General features: G+C 50.6%; 2 protein-coding genes across 5 annotated transcripts; one reads left to right on the top strand and one right to left on the bottom strand.

Moving 5' to 3' along the window:
• The first annotated feature begins 2,751 nt into the window (after positions 1 to 2,751).
• On the top strand, positions 2,752 to 23,189 carry Ppp2r5d (protein phosphatase 2 regulatory subunit B'delta). Of its 2 annotated transcripts, none has more exons than XM_042671814.1 (16): positions 2,752 to 2,930; positions 8,387 to 8,467; positions 17,243 to 17,459; positions 17,679 to 17,878; positions 17,977 to 18,087; positions 18,218 to 18,310; positions 18,959 to 19,089; positions 19,185 to 19,244; positions 19,326 to 19,434; positions 19,619 to 19,672; positions 20,427 to 20,597; positions 20,705 to 20,832; positions 21,430 to 21,531; positions 21,609 to 21,681; positions 21,772 to 21,888; positions 22,015 to 23,189. In XM_042671814.1, the coding sequence occupies exons 1-16, from the start codon at positions 2,904 to 2,906 to the stop codon at positions 22,150 to 22,152; spliced, it is 1,812 nt and encodes a 603-aa protein (XP_042527748.1). In that variant the 5' UTR covers positions 2,752 to 2,903; the 3' UTR covers positions 22,153 to 23,189. The 2 variants fall into 2 exon arrangements, with proteins under 2 accessions (XP_042527748.1, XP_042527750.1); XM_042671816.1 differs by having other exon boundaries at positions 2,753 to 2,930; positions 8,390 to 8,467.
• Mea1 (male-enhanced antigen 1) lies at positions 23,068 to 25,015 on the bottom strand. 3 transcript variants are annotated; one of them, XM_042671817.1, is made up of 4 exons: positions 24,865 to 25,015; positions 24,155 to 24,432; positions 23,968 to 24,070; positions 23,068 to 23,467 (listed from the first exon to the last, which is right to left on the bottom strand). In XM_042671817.1, exons 1-4 carry the CDS (start codon positions 24,977 to 24,979, stop codon positions 23,316 to 23,318), a joined length of 648 nt encoding a protein of 215 aa, XP_042527751.1. In that variant the 5' UTR covers positions 24,980 to 25,015; the 3' UTR covers positions 23,068 to 23,315. The 3 variants fall into 3 exon arrangements, with proteins under 3 accessions (XP_042527751.1, XP_042527752.1, XP_042527753.1); XM_042671818.1 differs by having other exon boundaries at positions 24,836 to 24,920; XM_042671819.1 differs by lacking the exon at positions 24,865 to 25,015 and adding an exon at positions 24,792 to 24,847.
• Positions 25,016 to 25,032: the final 17 nt, after the last annotated feature.

The following is a 25,032-nucleotide window of genomic DNA, read 5'->3' as shown; positions in this document are numbered from 1 at the left end:
CTCTACCACTAAACCACATTCCCAGTCCAATTTTTAGGTTTCTGATTACAGGTTCTGGAAGTACCTCAAGTTATATATCAGAAATTGTCCATTCTCACAGTCTCCTTCCTTCCTTCCTTCCTTCCTTCCTTCCTTCCTTCCTTCCTTCCTTCCTTCCTTCCTTCCTTCCTTCCTTCCTTTTTTTCTTTTTCTTTCTTTTTTTTTTGTGCCAGTCCTGGGGCTTGATCTCAGGGCCTGGGCACTGTCCCTAAGCTTTTGTGCTCAAAGCTGGCTCTGTACCACTTGAGCCACAACTCCACTTCTGGCTTTTTGGTGTTAATAAAGAGTCTCATGGACTTTCCTGCTTGGCTGGCTTCAAATGTTGATCCTCAGCTCTCAGCCTCCCAAATAGCTAGGATTACAGATGCAAGCCACTGACACCCAGCCCATTTTAAAAACAGTATGCAAGCAGGTGTTAAGGGGCCTGGATTCACTTAGACAAAAGTCTCCATTTGTTAGTCCTACTTTTTGTAGCCCTGTCCCCTGCTTCCTACAGGAGCCAAGGCCTGGGTAGTTGGGAGTAAAGCCTAAGGAGGATACAGTGGCAACAATCTCCAAGCCTCTGGGCCAAGGCTGGATAAACATATCCCATACCCAAATACCCATTTATAAATAACTTTTTTTTTAGGGGAAGTAGTGTTATTTGAACTCAGGGTTTCATGCTTGCTAACAGGCACTCCACCCCTGAGCTACTCCATCAGTCCTATAGCATTTGTTATTTTCCAAATAGGGTCTCACTGTTTACTCCTGGGCTGCTTCCTTTCCTCAGTGCATGATGGCATGTGAGCTACTGTACCATTGTGCTTCCCTTGCATTTTAGGATGACAGATGTATCAACTATGCCTAGGCATTGACTGGATTGCAGTTGTGAACTTTTATGCCCAGGCTGGCCTGGAACTGTGATTTTCCCCGATCTTTGCTTCCCTAGTAGCTAGGACTACAACTTGAGCCACCACCATACCCAGCTCACAAATATTTTCTGCTATCAAATAATGGTGGTGAGCAGACCACTTTGTTTTAAAATTTTCATTTGTCATGAAAGCCAAATACTTTTTTTGTAAGACAGCCAGGATCCTATATTTTCTGTCATCTTTTTCCTTACCTCTTGCTTAGTCTTCAACCCATTATAACCTTCTACTCTGAACTTCCCTGGTAAAGATTATCACTAAATTGCAGAATCACGGTGCTGCTGTTCAGTCTTTATCTTAATCTTCCTCTGGGCAAACCTCTTTTTTTTTTTTTTTTTGGGTCTGGTTGTGGGGTCTGAACTCTGGGCCTGGGCGCTGACCCTCAGCTCTTCTGCTCAAGGCTAGCAGTCTACCACTTGAACCACTTTCGGCTTTTTTTTTTTTTGGTTCGGTCGTGGGGCCTGAACTCTGGGCATGGGTGCTGTCCCTCAGCTCTTCAGCTCAAGGCTGGCGCTCTACCACTTGAGCCACAGCGCCACTTCCGGCTTTTTTCTTTTTTCTTATGTGGTGCTGAGGAATTGGACCCAGGGCCTCATGCATGCAAGGCAAGCGCTCTACCACTGAGCCACCTTCCCAGCCCTCCCTTGTGGTTTTCTGGTGGTTAATTGGAGATTAGTGTCTCTTGGACTTTCCTGCCTCGGCTGGCTTTGAACTGTGATCCTCAGATCTCAGCCTCCTGAGTAGCTAGGATTATAGGCATGTGCCACCGGCACCTGGCTTTTTTTTTTCTTTTTTTAAGTTTATCTTTGCAATACTGGGGATGGGGGATGAAGGTTGAACTCAGGGCCTTGTGATTGCTAGCAGGCACTCCACTGCTTGAGTTATGCCCCCAACTTTTAGCTTGGTTTCAGATAGGGATCAGTGACTTGAATCTTCTATCTCTGCATCACTAACACCAGGGATTATGGGAATGTACGGCTACACTCAGCCCTCCATAGGCTTATTTTTCTTTTTTGTCTTTTTGTTGGTGCAATATAGGGACTTGAACTCAGACCTGGATGCTGTACCTTAGCTTTTTCTGCTTGAGGCTGGCAACTCTACCACTTGAGCCACAGCTCCACTTCTAGCTTTTTACTAGTTAATTAGAGATAAGAGTCTCATGTACTTTCCTGCCCAGGCTGTCTTCAAACCAAGATCCTGAGATCTCAGCCTCCAGAGTAGCTAGGATTACAGACAAGAGCCTTGGGCACCAATCAGACCGGTGGTAGCAGATAGATACAGAGGTCCACTTCCTAAAGTTGCAACCATCCAGGGATTCTCATCACGTCCTGTTAGGCTTTCCCTTAGCTTCTCCGATCTAGGACAATCTAGAGGGATGTGCAGGAAGGTCCTAGGGAGCCTGATCCACTAATTTTGCATCTGCAATTAGTGCTACTTTACCCCCATTGAAGAGAGGCGCTCTTCGTTTTAGGGTTTATTTCCTCCAGTTCGGACCAGGCGGGATAGTAGAGTGGGTCAAGTGTGAGAGTCACGTCAGAAGAGCAGAGCTCCAAAAGGTATCAAGAATGGCTGAGCCGGGGTGCAGCGCCCCTTGGCCAAGCTTGGGCTTCCCTTGGCCCCGCCCCCTTCGCTAAGCCCGACCCACTTTGGGGCGGGACCTCCCGCTCCAACCAATTCTAGGAGCCGAACCCTGGCGGTTTGTACTCTTTCTTTCCAATGAGAAAAAAAGGAAGCAGCTTGGCTCCAATGGCCAATGGGAGGAGGCGGCGCCCGGTTGTCAGGCAGGTTTGTAAGAGTTCGGGCCAATCGGAGACGCAGCCACCGCTCGACCCGGGCGCAGCGCGCAGGCGGTGGCGGAGAGACGCCGAGCGGGCCGAGTGCGGCCGAGCAAAGCCGGAGCCGGAGCCGGAGCCGGAGCGGGGCCTCAGGAGCGGGGCCGGGTCCGGACGGGCCGAGATGCCCTATAAACTGAAGAAGGAGAAGGTGAGCGTGGCCTTTTCCCCCCTCCGCGCCTCCGCCTTGGGGCCTGCGTGGAGCTCTGGGAGGGGCCCGAACCAGGCCCGGGACAGCCCCGGACTGACCCTCCCGTCCGGCCCCCTGCGGGACTCCCGGGGCCGGCCCTCCGCCCTCGCGGCCGGCCGGACCCCGTCGTCCGCGCCACGGCTGGGACAGCTTCCTCTCCTTGCCCCCACGTCCACCTTTCTCCCTTCCTCCGCCTCCTACCCCCGGCCCCGATAACTCCCCTCCTCCCTCCAGATCAGCCCCCCTCAGGTCACTCCCCTGCTTTTCCTCCTCGCCTCCCTCTCTCCCCGGTCCCCCCGCTGACTCGGGACAGCCCTGATCTGAGACTGCACCTCCTTCCCGAACTGCTCCTCCACCCCCGCCCTGCGCAGCCCCCTTCCCTCCTTTTCTAACCGGCCTAGGATGGCCTCCCCGGTTCCTCCGGCCCCTTCTCAACGCCAAGCCCCCTTGCTCTAGAATAGCGCCGCTTTCTCTCCTCCACCCAAATCTGGCCTAGGCCCCTCCCTCTAGTTCTTCCTTCACATACAAACTTGTAAGCCAGGACTGAGCCCTTCCTTCTGTGGATGGAACCCCAGAACGATCATCAGTGCTGGAAAGGAAAGTCCCTGGTGGTACAGATGAGGAGACTGAGGCTCCGACCAGGGGGAGGGAGTTGTCCAAGGTCACGTATCCTGCTGGAGGCCCAGCTGCAATATCAAGTCTCCTGACTTTAGGGCTCTCCTGTGCCAGTACTCTCCTAACTGGTATCAGCTGCCCCCTAACCGCCCCCCCCCCCCCAGGTTCATCCTGGACCAGACCCTCTTTCCTAGTCTGAGTAAGCTCCTTCCCTTAGGCCCACACTTCGCATAACCTTTGCATTTTTCCTTTGCACCAGTGTTGGATTTCTCCCTTTCCTGGGCCAGCAATAACCTCAAACGGGGTTATCCATCCTGTCTGAATAGTTTTCTTCCTACTTGCAGACCAGCCAACCTTGGACATCTATGCTTCTGACCCAAGCTATTTCTTGATTATTGTAATTTGCAGTGCAGGGGATTGCATCCAGAGCCTTGCATAGGCTAAGCATGTGCTCTACCACTGAGCCATCCTTCTGGCTCCATTGGGCATTTTCTTGATGTTGCTTTCCTTCACCTTCCTCTTCTACCTCCATACCGCCTTCACCTGTTCCTCATCCTTGCCTTTTTCTACCCTTTTGTTTCCTGCTGTTGCTGATGTCTGACTCAGAGGTGTGGTTCCTTTGAGGTACAGATTTACACAGAGGATGCTAGGATACCAGCTCCAGCCTCCTCCAGCTTCTCCTTTCCTAGGGATGGCCCCTTGAGGTTGGGGCTGGCTCTGGCCTAGTATTTGGCCACCCCCCTGATGACTCCAGGGGCATACTGCTTCCATTTGCCCTCTGTTTGATTGAGTTGCTGGGTTGCCATCTCTCACCATCTCAGTCAAATGATCCTGAGGCTGTTGAGTATTTATCAGACAGTTCTGACTCTAGGTTGTTCCCTAACCTCTCAGGGCCTGAGATTCTAAGCATAGAGTTGGTGATGGTATGCTTAGGCACCGGACCCCTGAGGTAGTGAGCTGAACAGGGTTGTACACCCCAGCTAGGCCCTGTCCTGGAGTGGGCAGATTAGCTGTAGGCAGTATACACACAAGACAGCTACACTGAGAGCTGGGAGGCTTGGGATTTCTGGGAAGTGGTGGGGTTACCATCCATCTGTAGTTTGTATTGCATCTGATGGACCAGAGACCGTCCCATCTGCAGAAAGCTTTTGCTTCCCAGATGCCGTGAAGCAAAGAAATTCTTAGACTTGCTAGGATTGTGGTGTATTCAGTTGAGAAAGGGTTTTCGAAGGATTGGGGTACATAGAAGGCAGACAGACATAACTGTGATTCTCCCCTGTGAGATTAACTTCTTACATTTGGTTTTTGACTGCATATGGCCTCTTTCAATGGCTGGCAAGTTGTGAGGGGGAGAGAGATGACAGTGTAACTGAGGTTTGCCTGAATGGGATGGCGGCACAGAGCAGGGTGTGTAGGTGGAGGCTCTTTATTGCTCATCCATCACCTGTCCCCCTTTCTCCTTCATCTCTGCTGGTCCTAGTCCTTGCTATCCTTTGGTGCATCTTCCTGAAGCCTTCCCTAAGCTCTCAGTCAGTACTGAGCTGTCTCTCCTCCCTGGTTCTGCAGAAAATACTTGCTAGACCACTTAGGGCACTTTTCTGTTGAGCCTCGGATGAGAAATGATTGTGGAAAAGTCCTGTCTTTCCCCTTTGAGATAATAACCATGCTCTCCTCCAAGCTCTCCTTTGCACACAGTAGGTGCTTAGTGAATCAAACTTTTTTGCATCTCTTCCCTTCTCGTCTGTTCTCATCTGGACCTATATCTCTTATGCTCCTGGGTAATGCCCCTCTGCTCCTTGCCACCTTCTTCTTATTTATAATAATAGTAGAATATTAGGATTTGCATGTACCAGACACAGAACTACAGGGAATAGGTACTGTGATTGTTAGTGTTTAATAGATGGGGAAATTGAAGCTCATAAAAGTCAGTTAAGCTGGGTGGCTTATACCTGCAAATCCTAGCTACTGTTCGGGAGGCTGAGATCTGAGGATCTCCATTTGAAGTCAGCTTGAGCATGGAAGTCTATGAGGCTCTTATCTTCAGTTAACTACCCCAAAGCCAGAAGTTAAACTGTAGCTTAAGTAGTAGAGTGCCAGATTTGATCAAAAAGCTCAGGGACAGCACTTAGGTCCTGAGTTCAAGACCTAGGACCAGCACACCCACACACAAAGGAAATAAGAGTTGAGCCCCACAGTGCTGGCCCCCAACCTGTTCCTAACCACCAATGTCATGAGCCCTTGATAGCTGGATTGGGCACTTCCCCTGTTCTGCAGGAGCTGGGGAGCAAGGCGTGGGCCCTGCCTTCCCATGCCCACTCACACCCACACACCAAGGCAGGCGAGTCTCTCAGACATTCCCTGAGAAGTATGTCTCAGGCATCCTGCTGAGCGCCACAGGGTGGGTGGAGGGTTACAAAAAGAATAAGTAGTTTATGATCAAGTGCACAGACCAGACTTGTATGAAGATGGGTCGGCTGTGTCTGGTGTGTGCAGACAGATCCCCTCACTGGTGTGTCCCTCTCATTCCCCCCACCCTCAATTCACCCCTTATCTGTTTTTCTTCACCCTGTGAGCTACTGACAGGGCTTTGTGGCCAGTCTGGTCAGAAGGCAGAGGGACAGTGCTCAGCCAAAGAAGAAACTCTTCTTTGCATGAGGCTCCTCTGAACCCAGGAAAGGCGTTTTCCCTCCCCACCCCCAAGAAGCTTTCCCCTATTCCAGCCCACACAACTTTCTTCTCCCTGAAATCCTTTTGCCCCCACAGTCACAATCACTTGATTTAACACTTCTTGCTGAAGGGGCTTGGCTGCTATTGAATTGCTGACTCTAGGAGCTGGAAGTGATTTCCAAGATCAGCCAATCCAGTTCTCATTTAAGGCTTGAATCCTTTTGCAACATGCCTTAGTGGACGTCACCCAGCCTTTGCTTGAATGCTCAGGGCTGGGAGCTTTCAGCTTCACTAGGCAGCCAGTTTCCGTGCAACTGGTCCGTGAGAAAATTCGTCCTTGTTTGGAGCCTCAGCCCGTCCTCTCTATACTTCAGCCCACTGTTCTTGTGCCCCTGATTCTGCACGGACAAGTTGCATCTTTAGTCCACATGACAGCCCTTCAGTTGCTGGTTAAGATCCATCTCCTTCCCAACGCTCCCCCCCCAGAGCTCCTCCCTTCCATTGTTAACTATCCCAGTTCCTGCAGCTGTTGCGCTTTTGAATTCACTGCCAGTATGGGTTGCATTTCCCCTTGAGAAAAGCTAAGGATTTCTCAGCTCAGCATGGTGGGGCATGCCTGTAATCCCCGCCAGCCTGTGTAGCTATGCAGAGGCAGGATAATTATGAGTGTAAGGGTAGTCAAGCCTGGTGCTAGTGGCTTAGGCCTGTAATTCTAACTACTCAGAGACAGAGTTGAGGATTGGAGTTCAAAGCCACTCCATGCAAGAAAGTCCAGAAGGCTCTTACCTCCAGTTAACTGGGGGAGGGAGGTGAAAGCTAGAGCTGGGCGCTGGTGGCTCACGCCTGTAATCTAGCTACTCAGGAGGCTGAGATCTGAAGATCACGATTCAAAGCTAGCCTGGGCAGGAAAGTCCATGAGACTCTTTTATCTCCAATTAACCAGTAGAAACTGGAAGTGGCTGTGGCTCAAGTGGTAGAGCGCTAGCCTTGAGCTGAAGAGCTGAGGGACAGCGCCTAGGCTGAGAGTTCAAGCCCCACGACTGACAAAAAAAAGCCAGAAGTGGAACTGTGTTTTGAGTGGTAGAGTGCTGGCCTTGAGCAAAAAAGCTCAGCAACAGTGTGTAGGCCCTGAGTTCAAGCCCCAGGATCAACATGAAAAGAAAGAAAAAGAACAAAAAAATGTAGTCAGGATGATTACTTATAGTGAGTTCCAGGCTTGTCTCAGCTACATGGTGGAGGTGGGGGTGGGAAAAGGAAAACTGGGATTTCTCATAGCTTCTCCCATAGCCTGCTGCTGACTGAGTCGGGTCCTCCAGGCCCTTTTGGTGCTACCAAGTCCGCACAGGTCTGTTAAACTTATGAAAGTCACCTGACGATTTGTGTTGAGCTTGCAGTCAGAGTTGCATCCCCAAAGTTGTTTTTACATTTTACATTTTCCCCATCCTGTCCCTGTACAGTTGCTTTTGTTTTGGCCCAAAGCATAGGAAGAGATGCTGGGCAGGCCAGGGCTCTGAGCCAGCTGCCAGGTTCCCAAGGGAAATTTCAGACTAGTGTTCACACTTCCCTAACAATTCAGGGCTTTACCTTCATCCTTGTTCCTGTGCTGGTTGACTGAGTTGCTCTTGGCATTTGAGGTGAGACTTTTCCTAGATCTATTAGTATCCCCTCGTAATTCTTGTCTTGATTTTTTTCTGTGTTGGAAAGCTCTGAGGGGTGGAGAGCTGGCAGTGTGGCCAGGGTTTTCATCTCCTTGTCTGGGTACTACTTGTGGCATCCTCAGATACTTCCTGGTCTTCTAGGTGGTCCAGCAGGGGAAAATGGGAGAGGGCTTCTTTATCCTAAAGCCTGTTATTTGTCTCCCAGTGTTTTCCCCTTAAGCTTCCTCTCCTTGATTCTGACCTGACCAAGAGCTCTCACAGGCCTGACACAGGCACCAGCGTGGGGAGGTGACAGATGAAAGAGCATACTCACATGTTAGGGATGACTTGTCTGTGTGTCCCCCCCGCCTCCCCGGCCCCCATACATACCAGGAATGGACACGTGGATTCATTGGTTGATTCAGTTAGACATAGTTGCAACAAAGACCTGAGGAGTCTAGACAAGTCTCCACTAACCCAAACTCCCTCTTCTCCCTGCAGGAGCCCCCTAAGCTTGCCAAAGGCACTGCGAAGCCCAGCAGCTCAGGCAAGGATGGTGGAGGCGAGAACTCTGAGGAGGTAATAAATGTGGATGGCTCTGGTTGTGGTACAGGTGTCAGCTCCCGCTCCTTGATGGCCTGTGGGCCAGAGTTATCGATTATCAGAAGGGAAGGAGACTTCCCCAGCCAGGGAGGAACCTGGAGGGCCCCTGTGGCTGCCCTCCGCAGGGCTCCCTTTGTCTGGTACGTGCCAAATAGGCTCTCTGATTTCTTTTTTTGTTTTTTGTTTTTTTGAGGTCCAGTCGTGGGGCCTGAACTCTGGGCCTGGGTGCTGTCCCTCAGCTCTTCAGCTCAAGACTAGCACTCTACCACTTGAGTCACAGCGCCACTTCTGGTTTTTTTCTTTTTGGCTTATGTGGTGCTGAGGAATCGAATCCACAGCCTCATGCATGTAAGGCAAGTGCTCTACCACTGAGCCACCTTCCCAGCCCTCTCTGATTTTTTTTTTCAAACTCTTAGATGCCTGTGAAAATTATTTTTCTGTCATTTTTGAGTGTTTAAGAATTCCTTTTCCAGGAATTAGAAGCTTGGCTCGAGCGGTAGAGTGAGAGTTCTAATCAAAAAGAGAGTTCCTTTTTTTTAGTGGTTGGAGTGTGGCTCTTTGGTAGAGCACCTGCTTAGCATGCTTAAGGCCTTGAGTTCAATTAGAAGTGCATATAATAAAGGAATTCCTTTTTCTTTGGCCAAAACTCTGGCCAAAGGGTATCTGGTGTGTGGTATACACCTGACTACATATAAGAGGCTCAGGCAGGAGGATCTCGAGTTTGAGTCTAGGCAAGACTATATAGACCCTGACTCAAAAAAAACAAACCAGGGGCAGGGAATGTGGTTGAGTGCTTGCCCAGCACTCAGCACCACATAAACAGAAAAAGCTGGAAAGTGGTGCTGTGGCTCAAGGGGTAGAGCACTAGCCTTGAGCTGAAGAACTCAGGAACAGTGCCCAGGTCCAGAATTCAAGCTCCACAACTGACCAAAACACACACACACACACACACACACACACACACACACACACACACACACACACACACACACACACACACACACACACACACACACACACACACACACACACACACACACACACACACACACACACACACACACACACACACAGCTGGGCACTGGTGGCTGGTGCCTATAATCTTAGCTGAGATCTGAAGATTGTGGTTTGAAGCCAGCCTGGGCAGAAAATTCCATAAGACTCTTATCTCCAGGAAATTAGTCAGAAGAAGCTAAAAGTGGAGCTATGGCTCAAATGGTAGAGTACTAGCTTTGAGCAAAAGAAGCTTAGGGACAGCAACCAGGCTCTGAGTTCAAGCCCCATGGCAAGCACAAAAACAAAACAAAACAAACCAACAAAAGGCTAGGTGATCCTGGGTCCCCGGCAGAGGGAAAAGTCCATAAGTGCTGGATGGTGTGCTGAGTAACATGTCCTAGTTCAGAGTGGGTGGGGTTTGGGAGTGCCGGGTGTCCCTGAGTTGGACAGGGCTGGGCCCACTACTCTTGGTCTCAGCCGAAAGAGAGCATGAGTGAAGGCCAGTTATGACCAGAGGTTAGCACAGCTCAGCAGTCTAGGTCTATAAAGCAATAAATGGCAAGTGAGGGAGCCACAGAGAGTGGAAGGGCTTAAGGAAGTCCAGGTATGCCCATGAACATCTGAGGAGGACTCGGGTTGGACGTGTGGACCCTGCAGCTGTCCTGCGTGCTAATGGCACTCTCCCTACTTTTGTCTAGAGCAACAGAGGGGGACAGGAAACAGGCCTTCATTAGCTATGGGAGGTCTTGTATTTTCTTGAGAGGAGACTGATGGGCAAGTGTTTAGATGTCTCTGGCTACTTCTGGCACCTATCACTTTTCACTCTGGGTTTTAGGCCTCCGAAGAGTTGGGGACCACAGAAATTGCTCTTTCCTGTGCCCTTCCCCAGTAATCTGAACTTGTGTCTGGACTGTCCTTATCTCTCTACACTGTAACCATTTGTTCCCTTCTAGGCCTCTCCTTTAGGCTGTGAACTCAGGGTGAGAGCTGAGGGTTATCCCTCAGGCTTCACAGTAAATGCTTCTAGGACACACTTTCAGGGCTCAATCTCCCCTGTAGGACTGATGGCATCGGCCTCTCACAGGGAAGGTAGTTGGGAGCTAGTGACTGATATTTAAGCCAGCAAGAGAGACTTAGAGCCAGGATGTAATGGCAGAGAAAAGATTTATTTAGGAGGCTATTCCAACCTTTACCTAACTAACTCGTCCTCTGGTACATTGGATGTCATTCCTTGCCCATCCACCTCTATCCCAAGACATGGTCAGGGGTTGTGGGCTGTTCTTTTATTTTTATTTTGGTGGTGTAAGACTTGAACTTAGACCGGGTACCAGTGGCTGTGGCTCAGGCCTATAATCCTAAGTACTCAGGAGGCTGAGGTCTGAGGGTTGTGGTTCAAACACAGCCCAGGAAGGAAAGGCTGTGAGACTCTTTTATCGCCAGTTAACCACCAAAAAAGCCAGAAATGTTGCTGTGGCTGAAGTGGTAGAGTGCCAGCCTTAAGTGAAAAAGCTCAAGGACAGTGCCCAGGTCCTCAGTTTCAAGCCTTAGGACCATCACCAAAAAAAAAAAAAAAGAGGGGGGGGTGGCGTGCTGGGAAGGTGGCTCAGTGGTAGAGTGCTTGCCTACATGCATGAGGCCTTGGGTTTGATTCCTCAGCACCACATAAGCAGAAAAAGTAGGAAGTAGCGCTGTGGCTCAAGTGGTAGAGCGCTAGCCTTGAGCTGAAGAGCTGAGGGACAGCGCCCAGGCCCAGAGTTCAGGCCCCACGACTGCCAAAAAAAAAAAAAAAGCTGAGACCAGTAGATTTCTCCACTGCCTTTTGAACAGTTCTGCTCAGTAGTCTTTTTTAAGCCTTTTAGAAGAGGAAGGCTTAAGTCTTATCTTGAGCTGTGTTTTGTGAAATGCTGCCCAGAGCTCATCTGTATGGGGCAGCTACAAGAATTTGCCATGATATTCCAGAAAAGATATCTCCCTGCATAGATGCTGGCGAAGTTGGAGACCAGATGTGAAGCTGTTCTCTCTTTCTTTTTCTTTTTTTTTTTGCCAGTCCTGGGGCTTAAACTCTTGGCCTGGGCACTGTCCTTGAGCTTCTTTTGCTCAAGGCTAGCACTCTACCACTTGCACAGTGCCACTTCTGGCCTTGTTTGTGTACATGGTACTGAGGAATTGAACCCAGGGCTTCATGCATGATAGGCAAGCACGCTACCACTAAGCCACATTCCCAGCCCTAATATATCTTTTTTACTGAACAATTATTTCGTGCTAGTTTCCAGAGGCAGCCATCATAAGTTACCACAACCTAGATGGCTTAAAACAATAGGAGCCAGGTACTAGTGGCTCACACCTGTAATCCTAGCTACTCAGGAAACTGAGATCTGAGGATCACAGTTTGAAGCCAGCCAGGGAAGGAAACTGTGAGACTCTTATCTCCAATAAACTACTCAGAAAAGGCCAGAACTGGTACTGTGGCTCAAGTCATAGAGCACTAACCTTGAGCACAAAGAGACTCAGGGACAGTGCTCAGGCTCTGAGTTCAAGCCCTGGGATTGGCAAAACAAACAAACAAAAATAACAACAAAAGAATAATAGAAATTTCTGCTCCAAATTTATGTTTAAAGTAAGGAGTATGAAGGCAAGGTCCACCAGGCCATGTCCTTCCGGAGTGCTAGAGAACTTGTTCCACACTTCTATCCAAGCTTCTGGGGCTTTCAGTAATCCTTTGCACTCCTTGGCTTATAGATGCATTGTTTTCAGTGTCTGCCTCCATCTTCATACTACATTCTCCTCTGTGTGTGTCTCTCTCTGTCCAAATTTCCCTCTTAATAGGACATCAGTGATTAAGGACACCCTAATCCAGTTTGACCTCATTTTCACTTGATTATATCAGCAAAGACCCTGTTTCCAAGTAAGGTCACATTTACAGATTCTAGGTGATCATGAATTTGGGGGGACACTGTTGAACTCAGTATACTATGCACCAGGGACTGCTTGTATTAAGTAATTTGCCCCACCTAAGGTTCTGATATTATCACCTCCACTTCACAGGTGAACCTGAGGGCTAGAGATGTTAGATGGCTTTTACTTGGGGAGTAAATGACAGAGCGGGGATTCATCCTGGGCTGTGGCTCTGCAGCCAATTCTCTATGGGCTTAATAAGTGATGTGCTGGCTCTAAAATTCTAGAAGAGAATCCTAGAATGGAAAAGAGTCTCAGGAGATCTGGCAGGACTCACTGTGACCTTCTAGGGTCTTTCCTGGTCTGTCTTTAGAGAGAAATCCATGCCATGGAATCTGGTGCATGCTGTGCTGTCCTGGGTTTTGGGTACAGAGACAGAGGGAGGAAGAAATGATTTCCCACTTCCCCACTCACCTCTTTAGGGACATCTTCCTTAATTCTTGCAGGCAGAATTTGTAGTTCAGCCGTCTGTCTTCCCATAGCCTTTGTGGCTCTTTCTGTTCTATTTCCCTTGTACCATTAGCTGCTTTTGCGGCTATCCCACCTATCCTGTGAGCTTTTTGAAGGCAAGGGCCATGTCCTAGTGACCTTTTCATCTTTGATGCTTAGCATGGTGTTTAGTGAATAGGGAAGGAAGAAAAGAATCAGCTGGGGGGTCTAGCTCAGAGGAATCGTGCTTGTCTAACATATGCAAGGCCCTGCATTCCATCCCTAGCACTGAAAGAAGAAAAGAATTCAACCTGGCCAAATAGAGCTCTAGATGTCACCTGGGAGAGAATGCCTCTGTGGTTTTGGAGGTTTTAAACTACATTATCTTCATTTGTTAGGCCAGTTAATTCACTATATAAAAGATGCAACATTTAACCTATGCATTTTGAATTTTATTTGAGATGGGAGTTTCACTGTGTAGTGCACGCCGCCTCTTACCTCATGATCCTCCTGCCTTAGCCTTCCACGTGGCAGGGATTACAGGCATGTACCACTTTGCTCAGCTTCTATTTCTGTGCATTTTGTGTTTCATTTTTCTCTTACAATACTTCAGTGCTTAAATTATATTCCAGTTTTTTTATATTTAATTATCTAGGTTTAGTGTACTAATGGTGGCTGTGTCAGGATTAGGTTAGAGGAGGATTTGTTCAGAGAAAGGAGGTTAGTTGGAATCAGCTGAGTAGAACCATGGTCTATAAATTCAGGGCACCACTCAATTGCTGGAGGCTTGAATTTAAGAAGGTTTCCTGGAGTACAGATCCTGATGTGAGTTTGGAAACAAAAGAGAAAGTAATTTGGGCCTCTATAGAGTCTCAGGAAGATTACACTGGACCCAAGTAGAGAGTAGAAGTCAGACCTGGCTTTGGCCATTGGTCAGTCACGCCTCCTCCCACCCACGGAACCAGCAAAGTACAGAGGAAGCGAGAGGCTGAAGAGTTTAGGAGAAATGCTTGGACATGAAGTGTGGCTGACAGATCCCCACACTTACCTGACGAGCATGCTTCCTAGTGAGGGGCGGGCACACAGAGGGCACCTCATTGGGCCTCAGCATCAGGGGCTCTGCCAGCTAACATGAGAGCCCAGGTCCTTGTCATACTGGGGTGGCCTCATGTATAAGGCTGGGCAGACTAAGACTGCTCAGAAGCTTTCTAGCCTCTCCAGCCTTCAGTAACAATCCTCCTGTAGAAGAAACTTTAGGCATTAGCTCATTGGCTTTTTGGGCATTATAATTTGTTTTCTTTTTTCTTTTTTTTGGGTCCGGTCATGGGGCTTGAACTCTGGGCCTGGGTGCTGTCCCTCAGCTCTTCACCTCAAGGCTCTACCACTTGAGCCACAGTGCCACTTCCGGCTTTTTTTTTCTGCTTATGTGGTGCTGAGGAATCAAACCCAGGGCCTCATACATGCAAGGTAGGCAAGGGCTCTACCACTGAGCCACCTTCCCAGCCCTCTTTTTTTTTTTTGTTGTTGGTCTTGGGGCTTGAACTCTGGGCTTGGGTGCTGTCTCTGAGCTCTTCAGCTCAAGGTGAGTGCTCTACCACTTGAGCCACAGCACCACTTCCAGTTTTCCAGTGGTTTATTGGAGATAAGAGTCTCATAGATTTTCCTGCCTGGGCTGGCTTTGAACCTTGATCCTCAGATCTCAGCCTCCTGAGTAGCTAGGATTACAGGCGTGAGCCACCGGCGCCCGGCTTCTTCTTTTTTTTTTTTAAATCCATACAAGCCTGTTCTCTTGAAACCTTACTAGGAGAGTTGTTGGGAAATGACTGATCTAGTCAAACACTATCTATTTTTAAAATTTATTTTTGGCCCATGCTGGGGCTTGAACTCAGGGCCTGGGCCTCTGTTCCTGAGCCTATCTGTGTTCAAGGCTAGTGCTCTATCACTTGAGCCACAGCGCCACTTCTGGCTTTTTCTGTTTATGTGGTGCTGAGGAATTGAACCCAGGGCTTCCTGCATGTTAGACAAGCACTTACCACTAAGCCACATTCCCAGCCCTAGACGTCTGGCTTTTTCTGTTTATGTGGTGCTGAGGAATCAAACTCGGCTTCATGCATGCTAGGCATCATTCTGCCACTAAGCCATATTCCCAGCCCCATCTCCGTGTGTGTGTGTGTGTGTGTGTGTGTGTGTGTGTGTGTGTGTGTGTGTGTGTGTGTGTGTGTGTGTGTGTGTGTGTGTGTGTGTGTGTGTGTGTGTGTGTGTGTGTGTCCGTCCTCATGCCTGGTTCCACAGCTTTTTGTTCATTGGAGATAAGTGTCTCATGGATTTTCCTGCTTGGGCTGGCTTCTAACTATGATCATCAGATCTCAGCCTCCTGAGTAGCTAGGATTACAGGCATAAGCCACTGGCCCCCAGCAAATACCCTCCTTGTTAGCAGAGAAAAATGAGGCCCTGCTTCTCTGAAAGACGCCTCCTTTCTTTCAACATTCCTCAGTATGAAAGTCATGGAGGTGTGGTGTCTCAGACTGACACTGCGTCCCTTACCCTAGAATCTCTAACATTTTTCCTCCTCCCTCTGCTGCTGGCGCTGCACAGCCAGTGCCCTCTCCTAAGGACAGGAGAGGAAGGGATTGTGGGGCAGAGCTTAGACAGAAACTGGTAGCCTTGACTCTTAGTCAGCCTCCCATTTATCGGAAGCCTGTTGGTACCAGTGCTAGGAGTCAAACCAGGGTCCTTGTTTTCAAAGAACTTGTCTAGAGGGGATGACACATATGGACTGAGCTAGAGGTATCAGTAACTAGAGTAGCTAGAGTGATCAGATCAATAGAATAGACGTAGTTACAGAAGGTTGAGGGGTGGCACCCAAGGGTCAGAATGAACTAAGAAAGGTTCTGGGAAGAAGGCAGGACCTGGCTCCTGAAAGATGCAATGGTTTCCTGGTGTCTTTATGTTCAAACAATGGGAATAATGGACTGGAAAGATCATTTGAAGTGTGCTAGCACAGGAAGGAATCTCCAGGTGCATGCACTCCTAAAATACAAGTGTGGAAATAAAGATGGTATCAGTAGTAGCTGCAGCAGCAGACTGCTATCCCTACTTGTTATATTTTTCTATGTGCCGTGTATATTTGTTTCAGTTCCTATTATGGCTCTATAAGGTAGGAACTATTGTCATTGCTATTTTACAGGTGAGGAGACGAGGAGAACTCCTCTAGCTCGGCTAGTAATTTGCAGTGTCGAAGCCACGTAGTCTGGCCCCAGTGTGTCCTTGAGCACTAAGCTTCACAGACAGGATTTGGTTGTTCCTAAGGCAGGGAAATGGAGGCCCGAGGCAGAGGAGATGTTTGCCAAGGCCCTTCTACCTTCTTTCTACCTTTCTCTCCGCTGTTCCTAAGGTTTGACTCCTCTACCATTTATACAAAGGAAGACCCACAGGGGACCTCGTATTGTCCAAGTAAACTGACACTGGCTGAATACGGGTCACAACATGAGACGTGTGTGATGCTTGCTCCTGGAAGAAGCCTTCCTTGTGTTCCCTGTCAAGCCAGTGTCTGGGACTGTTATTTTAGAAGGAGGAGCGTGAGATGGCCCAGGGGTAATGAGCTGGACCCTTGGGCCTACCTGGGGCCTGGCCCATTGTTCTTCCATTCTTTTTTTTTTTTTCTTTTGGGTCCAGTCTTGTGGCCTGAACTCTGGGCCTGGGTGCTGTCCCTCAGCTCTTCAGCTCAAGGCTAGCGGTCTACCACCTGAGCCACAATGCCACTTCCAGCTTTTTTCTTTGTGCTTATGTGGTGCTGAGGAATCGAACCCAGGGCCTCATGCATGCAAGGCAAGCGCTCTACCACTGAGCCACCTTCCTAGCCCTGTGTTCTTCCATTCTTTCATTCCCCAGAGAAGTCACAAACTCTGTAGAATTTTATGAAATACATGGAATATACAAAGGTTAACATTTTTTACACCTCTCTCTTAATCTAAAGGATTCCTAATTCTCCTATGATTTTACTTTTCAGTATTGGGGATTGAACTCTGGTGCTCTGCCATGAAGCTACATTCCCAGGCCCAATGACCATTTTTTCTGATTTCTGTCACCATCCATCAATGCATTTTGTTTACTCATGGGCTGGAATAAGAATGTTGAAGGCTGCTGACACACAGGCAGGCAGAGGATCCCATTTAGGAGATGGGACTTCTTGACCATGCCTTCCAGGGCTACAGCCCAAGGTTCTCTGTCCTTGGCCATCTTCCTTCTGGGCAAGGACAGCGGCTTGCTACCTGTGAACAGGCAGAAGCAGATTGGGGAGCAAGTAGCCCAGGCTTGGGGTGGAAGGGAGATGTTGGGAAGCTGACTTAAATGGACTGCTTATTTGACTAGGCCCAGGCTCAGCCCCAGGCTCAGCCCCAACCCCAACCTCAGTCTCAGCCACCGGCATCCAACAAGCGTCCCAGCAATAGCACGCCACCCCCTACACAGCTCAGCAAGATCAAGTACTCAGGGGGGCCCCAGATTGTCAAGAAGGAGCGAAGGCAAAGTTCCTCCCGCTTCAACCTCAGCAAGAACCGGGAGCTACAGAAGCTTCCTGCCCTAAAAGGTATTTGTAGATATCCAAGGGACTTAGAGGTGCTGAGTATTGGATAAATGATCCTGGGCAGGGGGGGGTTATCTTGGAAAGAAGGAAGTTCTAGGGAATCTGAGGGGAGTTCTATAAGGGGGGCGGGCAGTGGCAGGGTGGGAGAGCCCTGTAAGGTTAGCGGCGTCTAGCCTGGAAGATGGTAGTGGTGGGGAGGACTTGACGTCTGGGCCCCCACAGATTCACCAACCCAGGAGCGGGAGGAGCTATTCATTCAGAAGCTGCGCCAGTGCTGCGTCCTTTTTGACTTCGTGTCAGACCCACTCAGTGATCTCAAATTCAAAGAGGTGAAGCGGGCAGGACTCAACGAGATGGTGGAGTACATCACTCACAGTCGTGACGTTGTCACTGAGGCCATCTACCCCGAGGCTGTCACTATGGTGGGCATAGCAGAGGGATGCCGGGGATTGCGGGGGGGAGGGGGGGTTGGAGGCCTGGAGAAAGTTGGATGGTGTTCTAAGCTGGACCCACCCTTCAGTTTTCAGTGAACCTCTTCCGGACGCTGCCACCTTCATCAAATCCCACAGGGGCTGAGTTTGACCCAGAGGAAGATGAGCCCACTTTGGAAGCTGCTTGGCCACATCTCCAGGTACCAGGCCAGGGGGCAGGATGGCTGTGGCTGTAGGGAACAGGGGCATTCAGAGGCCTGCAGCAAAGTGGGTATCTGCATCTGCCAGGTCTTGGGCTCTACCTCAGTAGATGCTTCTTTCCCTCCACAGCTTGTATACGAGTTTTTCTTACGTTTCCTGGAGTCTCCTGATTTCCAGCCAAACATAGCCAAGAAATACATTGACCAGAAGTTTGTCCTTGCTGTGAGTCCCTGAAGTTCCTGTCCTTCCCCTCTCTCATCTGCAGTCTCTAGCCCACATCCATCACCTGTGTCTTGCTGCACTCCTCCCTTAGGCTAAGTGCCCTGGGGCTTCTGCTGTGTCTGGAACAAGAACACCATGGGAGGGAAGAGGGTCAAAAAGCCTACTGCAGGCCTGGTGCCAGGGGCTCATGTCTGTCGTCCTAGCTACTTGGGAGGCTGAGATCTGAGGATCTCAGTTCAAAGGCCAAGCCCAGGCAGGAAAGTCTGTAAGACTCTTATCTCCAATTAAACACAAAAAGCTGGAAGTGGAGCTGTGGCTGAAAGTAGTAGAGTGCTAGCCTCAGACACAAAAGCTCAGGGACAGTGCCTAGGCCTTGAGTTCAAGCCCTAGGACCTGCACACACACCCACACACACAAAGCCTTCTGCACCTTTAGGAAGTTTCCAGTGTAATGGGAAAAATCCAATGCAGTGCTGCCCCCACGCAGTGTATATAACATGCACTCCCACGTGCCACATGGGATAGAGCAGTCCAGTAAAACTTGCTTCCAGCTTTCCAAACGTGCCCTCACGCTATCTCAGAGGACCTCTCCCCCAGGCCCAGCCTCCCCTGACTGCTGCCTGTCTGCTTTCCTCCCTCCTGCTCCCAGCTCCTGGACCTATTTGACAGTGAAGATCCTCGAGAGCGAGACTTTCTCAAGACCATTTTACATCGCATTTATGGCAAGTTTTTGGGGCTCCGGGCTTATATACGTAGGCAGATCAACCACATCTTCTACAGGTGAGGCAAGGGGTCTGGTCTAAAGGGAGGTGGGGGCTATAGAACGCTAGAGGGACATCAGGGCCAGTGTCAAGAGTGCATGTCCCTTCCCTCAGGTTCATCTATGAGACAGAACATCACAATGGGATTGCTGAGCTCCTGGAGATCCTGGGCAGGTAAGAGGTGGGTTTGGATCAGGGCACAGTTTGAATCTGGCTCTTTGGTCCTAAAAAATAAAATCCTCCCTTCACTCCTAGTATCATCAATGGCTTTGCCCTGCCTCTTAAGGAAGAACACAAGATGTTTCTGATCCGAGTCCTGCTTCCTCTTCACAAAGTCAAGTCCCTGAGTGTCTATCATCCTCAGGTGAGCTGCCTTCCTCCTAATAATCCCCAGCGCAGCTGAGATGGAAATGGGACAGGGAAGGAAGGCATGGAGGGGGTGGGCCAAGTCCTCTTCTGTACCTTCGCTTGTGTTCTGGGATCTTGTCTCTGACTTCTATGAGACTTCCCAGGCCCTGCGCTTCATCGTTCTTCCTCACCTTTGGCAGTTGGCGTACTGTGTGGTACAGTTCTTGGAGAAGGAGAGCAGTCTGACTGAACCAGTAAGTCCCCTTCTGGCACCTATAGCCTATTTCTTTTTTTTTTTGTCGGTTGTGGGACTTGAACTCTGGGCTTGGGCACTGTCCCTGTGTTCTTCAGCTCAAGGCGAGCGCTTTACCACTTGAGCCACAGCGCCACTTCTGGTTTTCTAGTGGTTTATTGGAGGTAAAAGTCTCATGGACTTTCCTGCCCAGGCTGGCTTTGAACTGCAATCCTCAGATCTCAATCTCCTGAGTAGCTAGGATTACAGGCGTGAGCCACTGGCGCCCAGCTAGCCTATTTTTCTTTTGCCAGTCTTGGCGCTTGAACTCAAGGGGCCTGGGCACTGTCTCTGAGTTTCTTTTTGCTCAAGGCTAGCACTCTACCACTTGAGCCATAGCGCCATTTCTGGCTTTTTTTGTGTATGTGGTACTGAGGAATCAAACCCAGTGCACGCTAGGCAAGCACTCTATCACTAAGCCACATTCCTAGCCCTAGCCTACTTCTTACTACCCTAGGTATTGCTTGCAGACTATACCTGGTTTAAAAAAAAAATTCTGTAAGTGGGTGCTTAGGAGAGATGGCCTGATAGGTGATGTGGTTTTCTCTCTGGAGAAGTAAAACCTGCATATACCTAGAATGTATCCAAGCCAGAGAAACACGAGTCATTACCTATCCCCAAATGATACTCAGCCAGCGTAGGGCTAGGAGAGGGTCACAGGAAGGCTTCGTAGGGAAGCAGCAGTGCTGAGACTCTACCCTCATGTCCTCTTTCAGGTGATTGTGGGACTTCTCAAGTTTTGGCCCAAGACCCACAGCCCCAAGGAGGTGATGTTCCTCAATGAGCTAGAGGAGATTCTGGATGTCATTGAACCCTCAGAGTTCAGTAAAGTGATGGAACCACTCTTCCGCCAGCTTGCCAAGTGTGTCTCCAGCCCCCATTTCCAGGTAGAATGCAGCCCCAGGGTGCCCCAGCTCCCACCGCCCTGCCAGAGGGAAGCAGGCCTTCTGACAGGTACGCAGTGCCCCACCAAGTCCCCCCTTCTCCCCACCAGGTGGCTGAACGCGCCCTCTATTACTGGAACAACGAATACATCATGAGCCTCATCAGTGACAATGCTGCCCGCGTTCTCCCCATCATGTTCCCCGCACTCTACAGGAACTCCAAGAGCCACTGGAACAAGTAGGGCACTGGGCAGGGGCTGGGCATTGGGAATCTGGAAGAACTTAAGTGCTAGGAATGTTACCTGGGTACTCAGCAAGGAGAGCTGGCACCACTGCATATTGATAGGAGGGATTGAGAGAAAAGATGCCATATAAGAGATCTCTGCACTATCTAACAGCAGAAGAGACATCTATATACATTTATCTATACATACATACATACATACATATATATATCACTGCTTCTTGACCTCAGATATCCTGCTCTGGAGATAGAGAAGCAATGTGAGCTGCTTAGAGCACATAGGTAAAGCATCTGAGTTGTAAAAAGGCTTTCCTGCTAAAAGCCAGCCTTGTGTTGTGCCGACACAGCCTATCATGTTGCTAGAGGCTATTTGTGTGGGTTAGAGCCTTGGAACATGGGGTGGGGGAAAGGGGAGACTAGTGTACCAAGATTTGTAAATGCACCTCTGAAGTCACCTGTTCTGGTCAGAGTTGAGTGCTGAAGTTTGTGATCTAAGAGTAGAACGAGAAAGCTTTAGCAGAGACATCTCTGAGAAATGAGTAAATGGAAAGGGCATGCTCTGACCCCCTGTACATCTTACCTCCGTGGCAGGACAATCCATGGACTGATCTACAATGCCCTGAAGCTGTTTATGGAGATGAATCAGAAGCTGTTTGATGACTGCACACAACAATACAAGGCAGAAAAGCAGAAGTGAGTATATCTCTCCCTGGAGATTTTTCACCTGCCTTCTCTCAAGCCCAGCCCCAATCCTACTTTTGCTCCCTCAGGGGCCGCTTCCGAATGAAGGAGAGAGAAGAGATGTGGCAAAAAATTGAGGAGCTCGCTCGGCTCAACCCCCAGGTGAGACTTTTCTGCCACTGTCCTGCACTCTTGGGGTCGGGGTGCTGGAGGAAGAGGACGAAGCAAACACACTGCCTCCGCTCCTTTCAGTATCCCATGTTCCGCGCTCCTCCACCACTGCCCCCCGTGTACTCCATGGAGACAGAGACCCCCACGGCAGAGGACATCCAGCTTCTGAAGAGGACGGTGGAGACAGAAGCTGTGCAGGTTGGGGAGAGTACCGGGGGTAAAAGGGTTAGGGGGTGAATAACAGATGGGGGAGGGAGAAGCAGGAATAGTAATCAGTATGAGAAAGAAGTATGGCCATTTTGTCTTCTCCATGTCCACGAACAGATGCTAAAAGATATCAAGAAGGAGAAAGTGCTGCTTCGGAGGAAGTCAGAGCTGCCTCAGGACGTCTACACCATCAAGGCACTGGAGGCGCACAAGCGGGCGGAAGAGTTCCTAACTGCCAGCCAGGAGGCTCTCTGACCCCCTCACCTTCCCACAGGGTCACAGCCCACTCAGCCCTGGGACGCTGCCCTGGCCCTCTACCCTCTGCTCCCTACTGGTTGACTCGGGGCAAGGTAGCACCTCTCTGGCTACTCTAGAGGATGCAGGCACTTGAAGCGGGGACACCCAGTGTGGTCCCTCTTCTCCCCAAAATGTGTTCATGCCTCCCTGTGGCTACAGTACAGGCTGAGCTTTGAAATGCTCAGTGCTCAGACTACCTGGGGATGCCTGTCCCCTTCCTGCTCCTATCCCCCACAGCTACTTGAGGCTGCTTTGAGAAATACACACGGAATCATACTCTCCTCTCCATCCTCCTCTGAACTCTAGGTGTCTCCCCTCCTGCTGCACAGGCATTAGGGAGCAGCAGGGGGTTATTCTCACCAAAGTTACTTGTACATCAAGCTCCACGGGCCCCTGGAGTGGCTGGAGAGGAGCCTATCCCCAGCAGCACAAATAGGCCCCCAGACCCAGCAGTGTGTGCGCTGATGGGGTTGTATTATTTCCTCTTAACCCCTGCCTGACAAAGACAACACAGAGGTCAAAGAAGCAAAAGTCTAGGCCATGGACACTACATGGTGAATATAGGGCCCAGTGGACCAACTAGGGCAGGGCATAAACAGCGTGTCCCTATGACCCCCCCTTTGGTGAGCAGCAGCCCTGGGATTGAAAACACAGAAGGGACCACCCTGTGGCTGACTGCTTTCCTGTGCTATTGGTTCCAAAGTTAGAAAGAAGGAAGCAGGGAGCAGTGCCCCGAGCATGGCTCCCCCAACACCTATTTATTTCTTAGTTTGTGCTGATGCTGGGCGGGCCCTCAGTCATCCCCTTTAAGCACCTTGGAGGAGAAACAAGGGGCTGAGGAGGGCTGGACCCATATTCCAGGGGCACAGGCAGTGTGGCTTTTGGCTGTGTACACAGGGTGCTTTATTCTCCACAGAGTGATACATGCTACGGTAGGTTGGGCTTGGGCCGATGTCCCCATATGTACAGAACCGAATAAAGTGGGTCTCTGAGAAGTCTGATTTGCCTTGATGTGAAAAGGAGATGGGGAGGGTGGAGATGGACATTATAACCAGAGATGTGTTCAGTCCTGTCCTGGTTCCGGCCTGGAATGTAGGGAGATAAGGCAGCTCTTGAGATGGTCACTTCCAGGCAGGAGATGCCTGCCGGGCTTGGAGGGCTTTCTGTACCACATCTTCCCACTGGGCATCCGATATCTCCCGAGCCCAGGCAGGAACCCCTGGCGCAGGCAGGCTTACTCCAGCCATCGTCCTTTTCACCAGCTCTACGTGTTCTGAAATCACAGCCAGAGGCTGGTTAGGGGATAGAAAAAATGGGACCAGCTCCTCACAGCAATCCTTGAGTCAACCCTGACTTACTGGATCACCTCCAAGTTTAGTCGAACAGGATCGAGGAAGTCTACAAGCTGGTTCACAAATTACGGTTTTAGGGACGAGGTATGCCTCACTAACTTCCTTCTAACAGCTTGGCCTGTCCATTTCCCCCACAATTATTTCCAGGTGAAAGGATGGTCTTTTTTTTTTTTTTTTTTGGTCGCTGTGAGCCTGAACTCTAGGCCTGGCACTGTCCCTCAGCTCTTCAGCTCAAGGCCAGCACTCTACCACTTGAGCCACAGTGCCACTTCCGGTTTTCTGGTGGCTTATTGGAGATAAGAGTCTCACGGACTTTCCTGCCCTGGCTAGCTTTGAACCGCGATCCTCAGATCTCAGCCTCCTGAGTAGCTAGGATTACAGGCGTGAGCCACCAACGCCCGGCTAGGGTGGTCTTTCTTACCTGGGTCCATGGGAATGGAGCTGTGGCTGCTCAATGCTGTGGCTCCCTCCTCATCTTCATCCTCACTCTCTAATGGTGGATCTGGCAGGTGCAGCCCCAGGGCCTGCAGAGCCAGAGAAAGACAGTCTAGGTCCGGCCTTTGAGCAAATTCAGCTTCACCTGACGGGAACAATCCCATCCTCCATACCTGGATCCGATCCTGGATGTCAGCAACTACATCTTCTCCCTCACCCACTGGTGCCAACTCCACCTCTTGTTCAGGATCTTGGTTTAGGGGCTGGTAGGAGTAGCCAGCAGGACCTGCCCCGGTTTCCTCCTGTTCTTCCTCAGGTTCTTCACCGCTCCAGTCGCCGGTGCCTTCTGTAGGGCCCTGATGTGGCCCCAGTTCCTCTGTCTGATTGGGGAAGATACGCTCAGGGCCCATGGTGTCTCCCCCAAGAACTACTGCTGCCATCCGGGCAGGGGCTGCAACAACAAGGAGGCAGGAGGACAGGGATTGGATGAGGCCGGCTCACGTTCACCCTGTTATCCGGCTCCTGGCGGCTCTCCATCTGGTCTCCATCTACGTCCCCCGCCCCCGCTCGCCTCTCCCAAGGTTCCTGCCCGCCCCCGCCTCTCCCTTCCCACCCCAGCCCGGCCCCACCCGCCTCACTCCCACAGCTCTCAGCCACAGCCCCCATTCGGGGCCCAGCCCCTCGCCACGCCCCTCCCCGACTCGGGGGATCCCGAGTCCAGACTCCCCCGGGGCAGGGCGTACCCGCCCTCTCCTCCCCTCTCCGGAGGGCTCCCATCAGTACGGCCCGGGGCCGAGGAGCGCCCCCCACCCGCCCCCACCGACCCGCAGCGCCGGCGTTCCCGCGCGCCTCACCCTCTCAGAGCCCACGGCCGGACCCGCACCTTCACTTCCGGCGGGACGGGACGTGCTGGGGCGCCTCGGCCTCTGGCCCCGCCCCGTGCCCCAGACTGACGCGGGCGAGGACGAGGAATCCGCCCCTTGCCCCGCCTCCGCCATCCCCTGCCCGGACAACAAAGGACTACATTACCCAGTGGCCCCCACGGTCTTGG

This window comes from Dipodomys spectabilis, unplaced genomic scaffold, assembly GCF_019054845.1.
Source record: "Dipodomys spectabilis isolate Male_0828 unplaced genomic scaffold, ASM1905484v1 ptg000669l, whole genome shotgun sequence".
NCBI classification, from domain to species: domain Eukaryota; kingdom Metazoa; phylum Chordata; class Mammalia; order Rodentia; family Heteromyidae; genus Dipodomys; species Dipodomys spectabilis.
Note: the sequence above shows the minus strand (reverse complement) of the source record. Positions and strands in the feature narration are given on the sequence as shown.

Excerpts from the sequence above, each read along its gene's own strand:
- Mea1 (XM_042671817.1), bottom strand. The coding sequence starts at position 24,979 with ATGGCGGAGGCGGGGCAAGGGGCGGATTCCTCGTCCTCGCCCGCGTCA. Across the intron at positions 24,433-24,864 it reads CCGTCCCGCCGGAAGTGAAG|CCCCTGCCCGGATGGCAGCA; the intron begins GTGCGGGTCCGG and ends TTGTTGTTGCAG. Across the intron at positions 24,071-24,154 it reads ACATCCAGGATCGGATCCAG|GCCCTGGGGCTGCACCTGCC; the intron begins GTATGGAGGATG and ends CTGGCTCTGCAG.
- Ppp2r5d (XM_042671814.1), top strand. The coding sequence starts at position 2,904 with ATGCCCTATAAACTGAAGAAGGAGAAG. Across the intron at positions 19,673-20,426 it reads AGAGCAGTCTGACTGAACCA|GTGATTGTGGGACTTCTCAA; the intron begins GTAAGTCCCCTT and ends GTCCTCTTTCAG. Across the intron at positions 21,889-22,014 it reads TGGAGACAGAAGCTGTGCAG|ATGCTAAAAGATATCAAGAA; the intron begins GTTGGGGAGAGT and ends GTCCACGAACAG.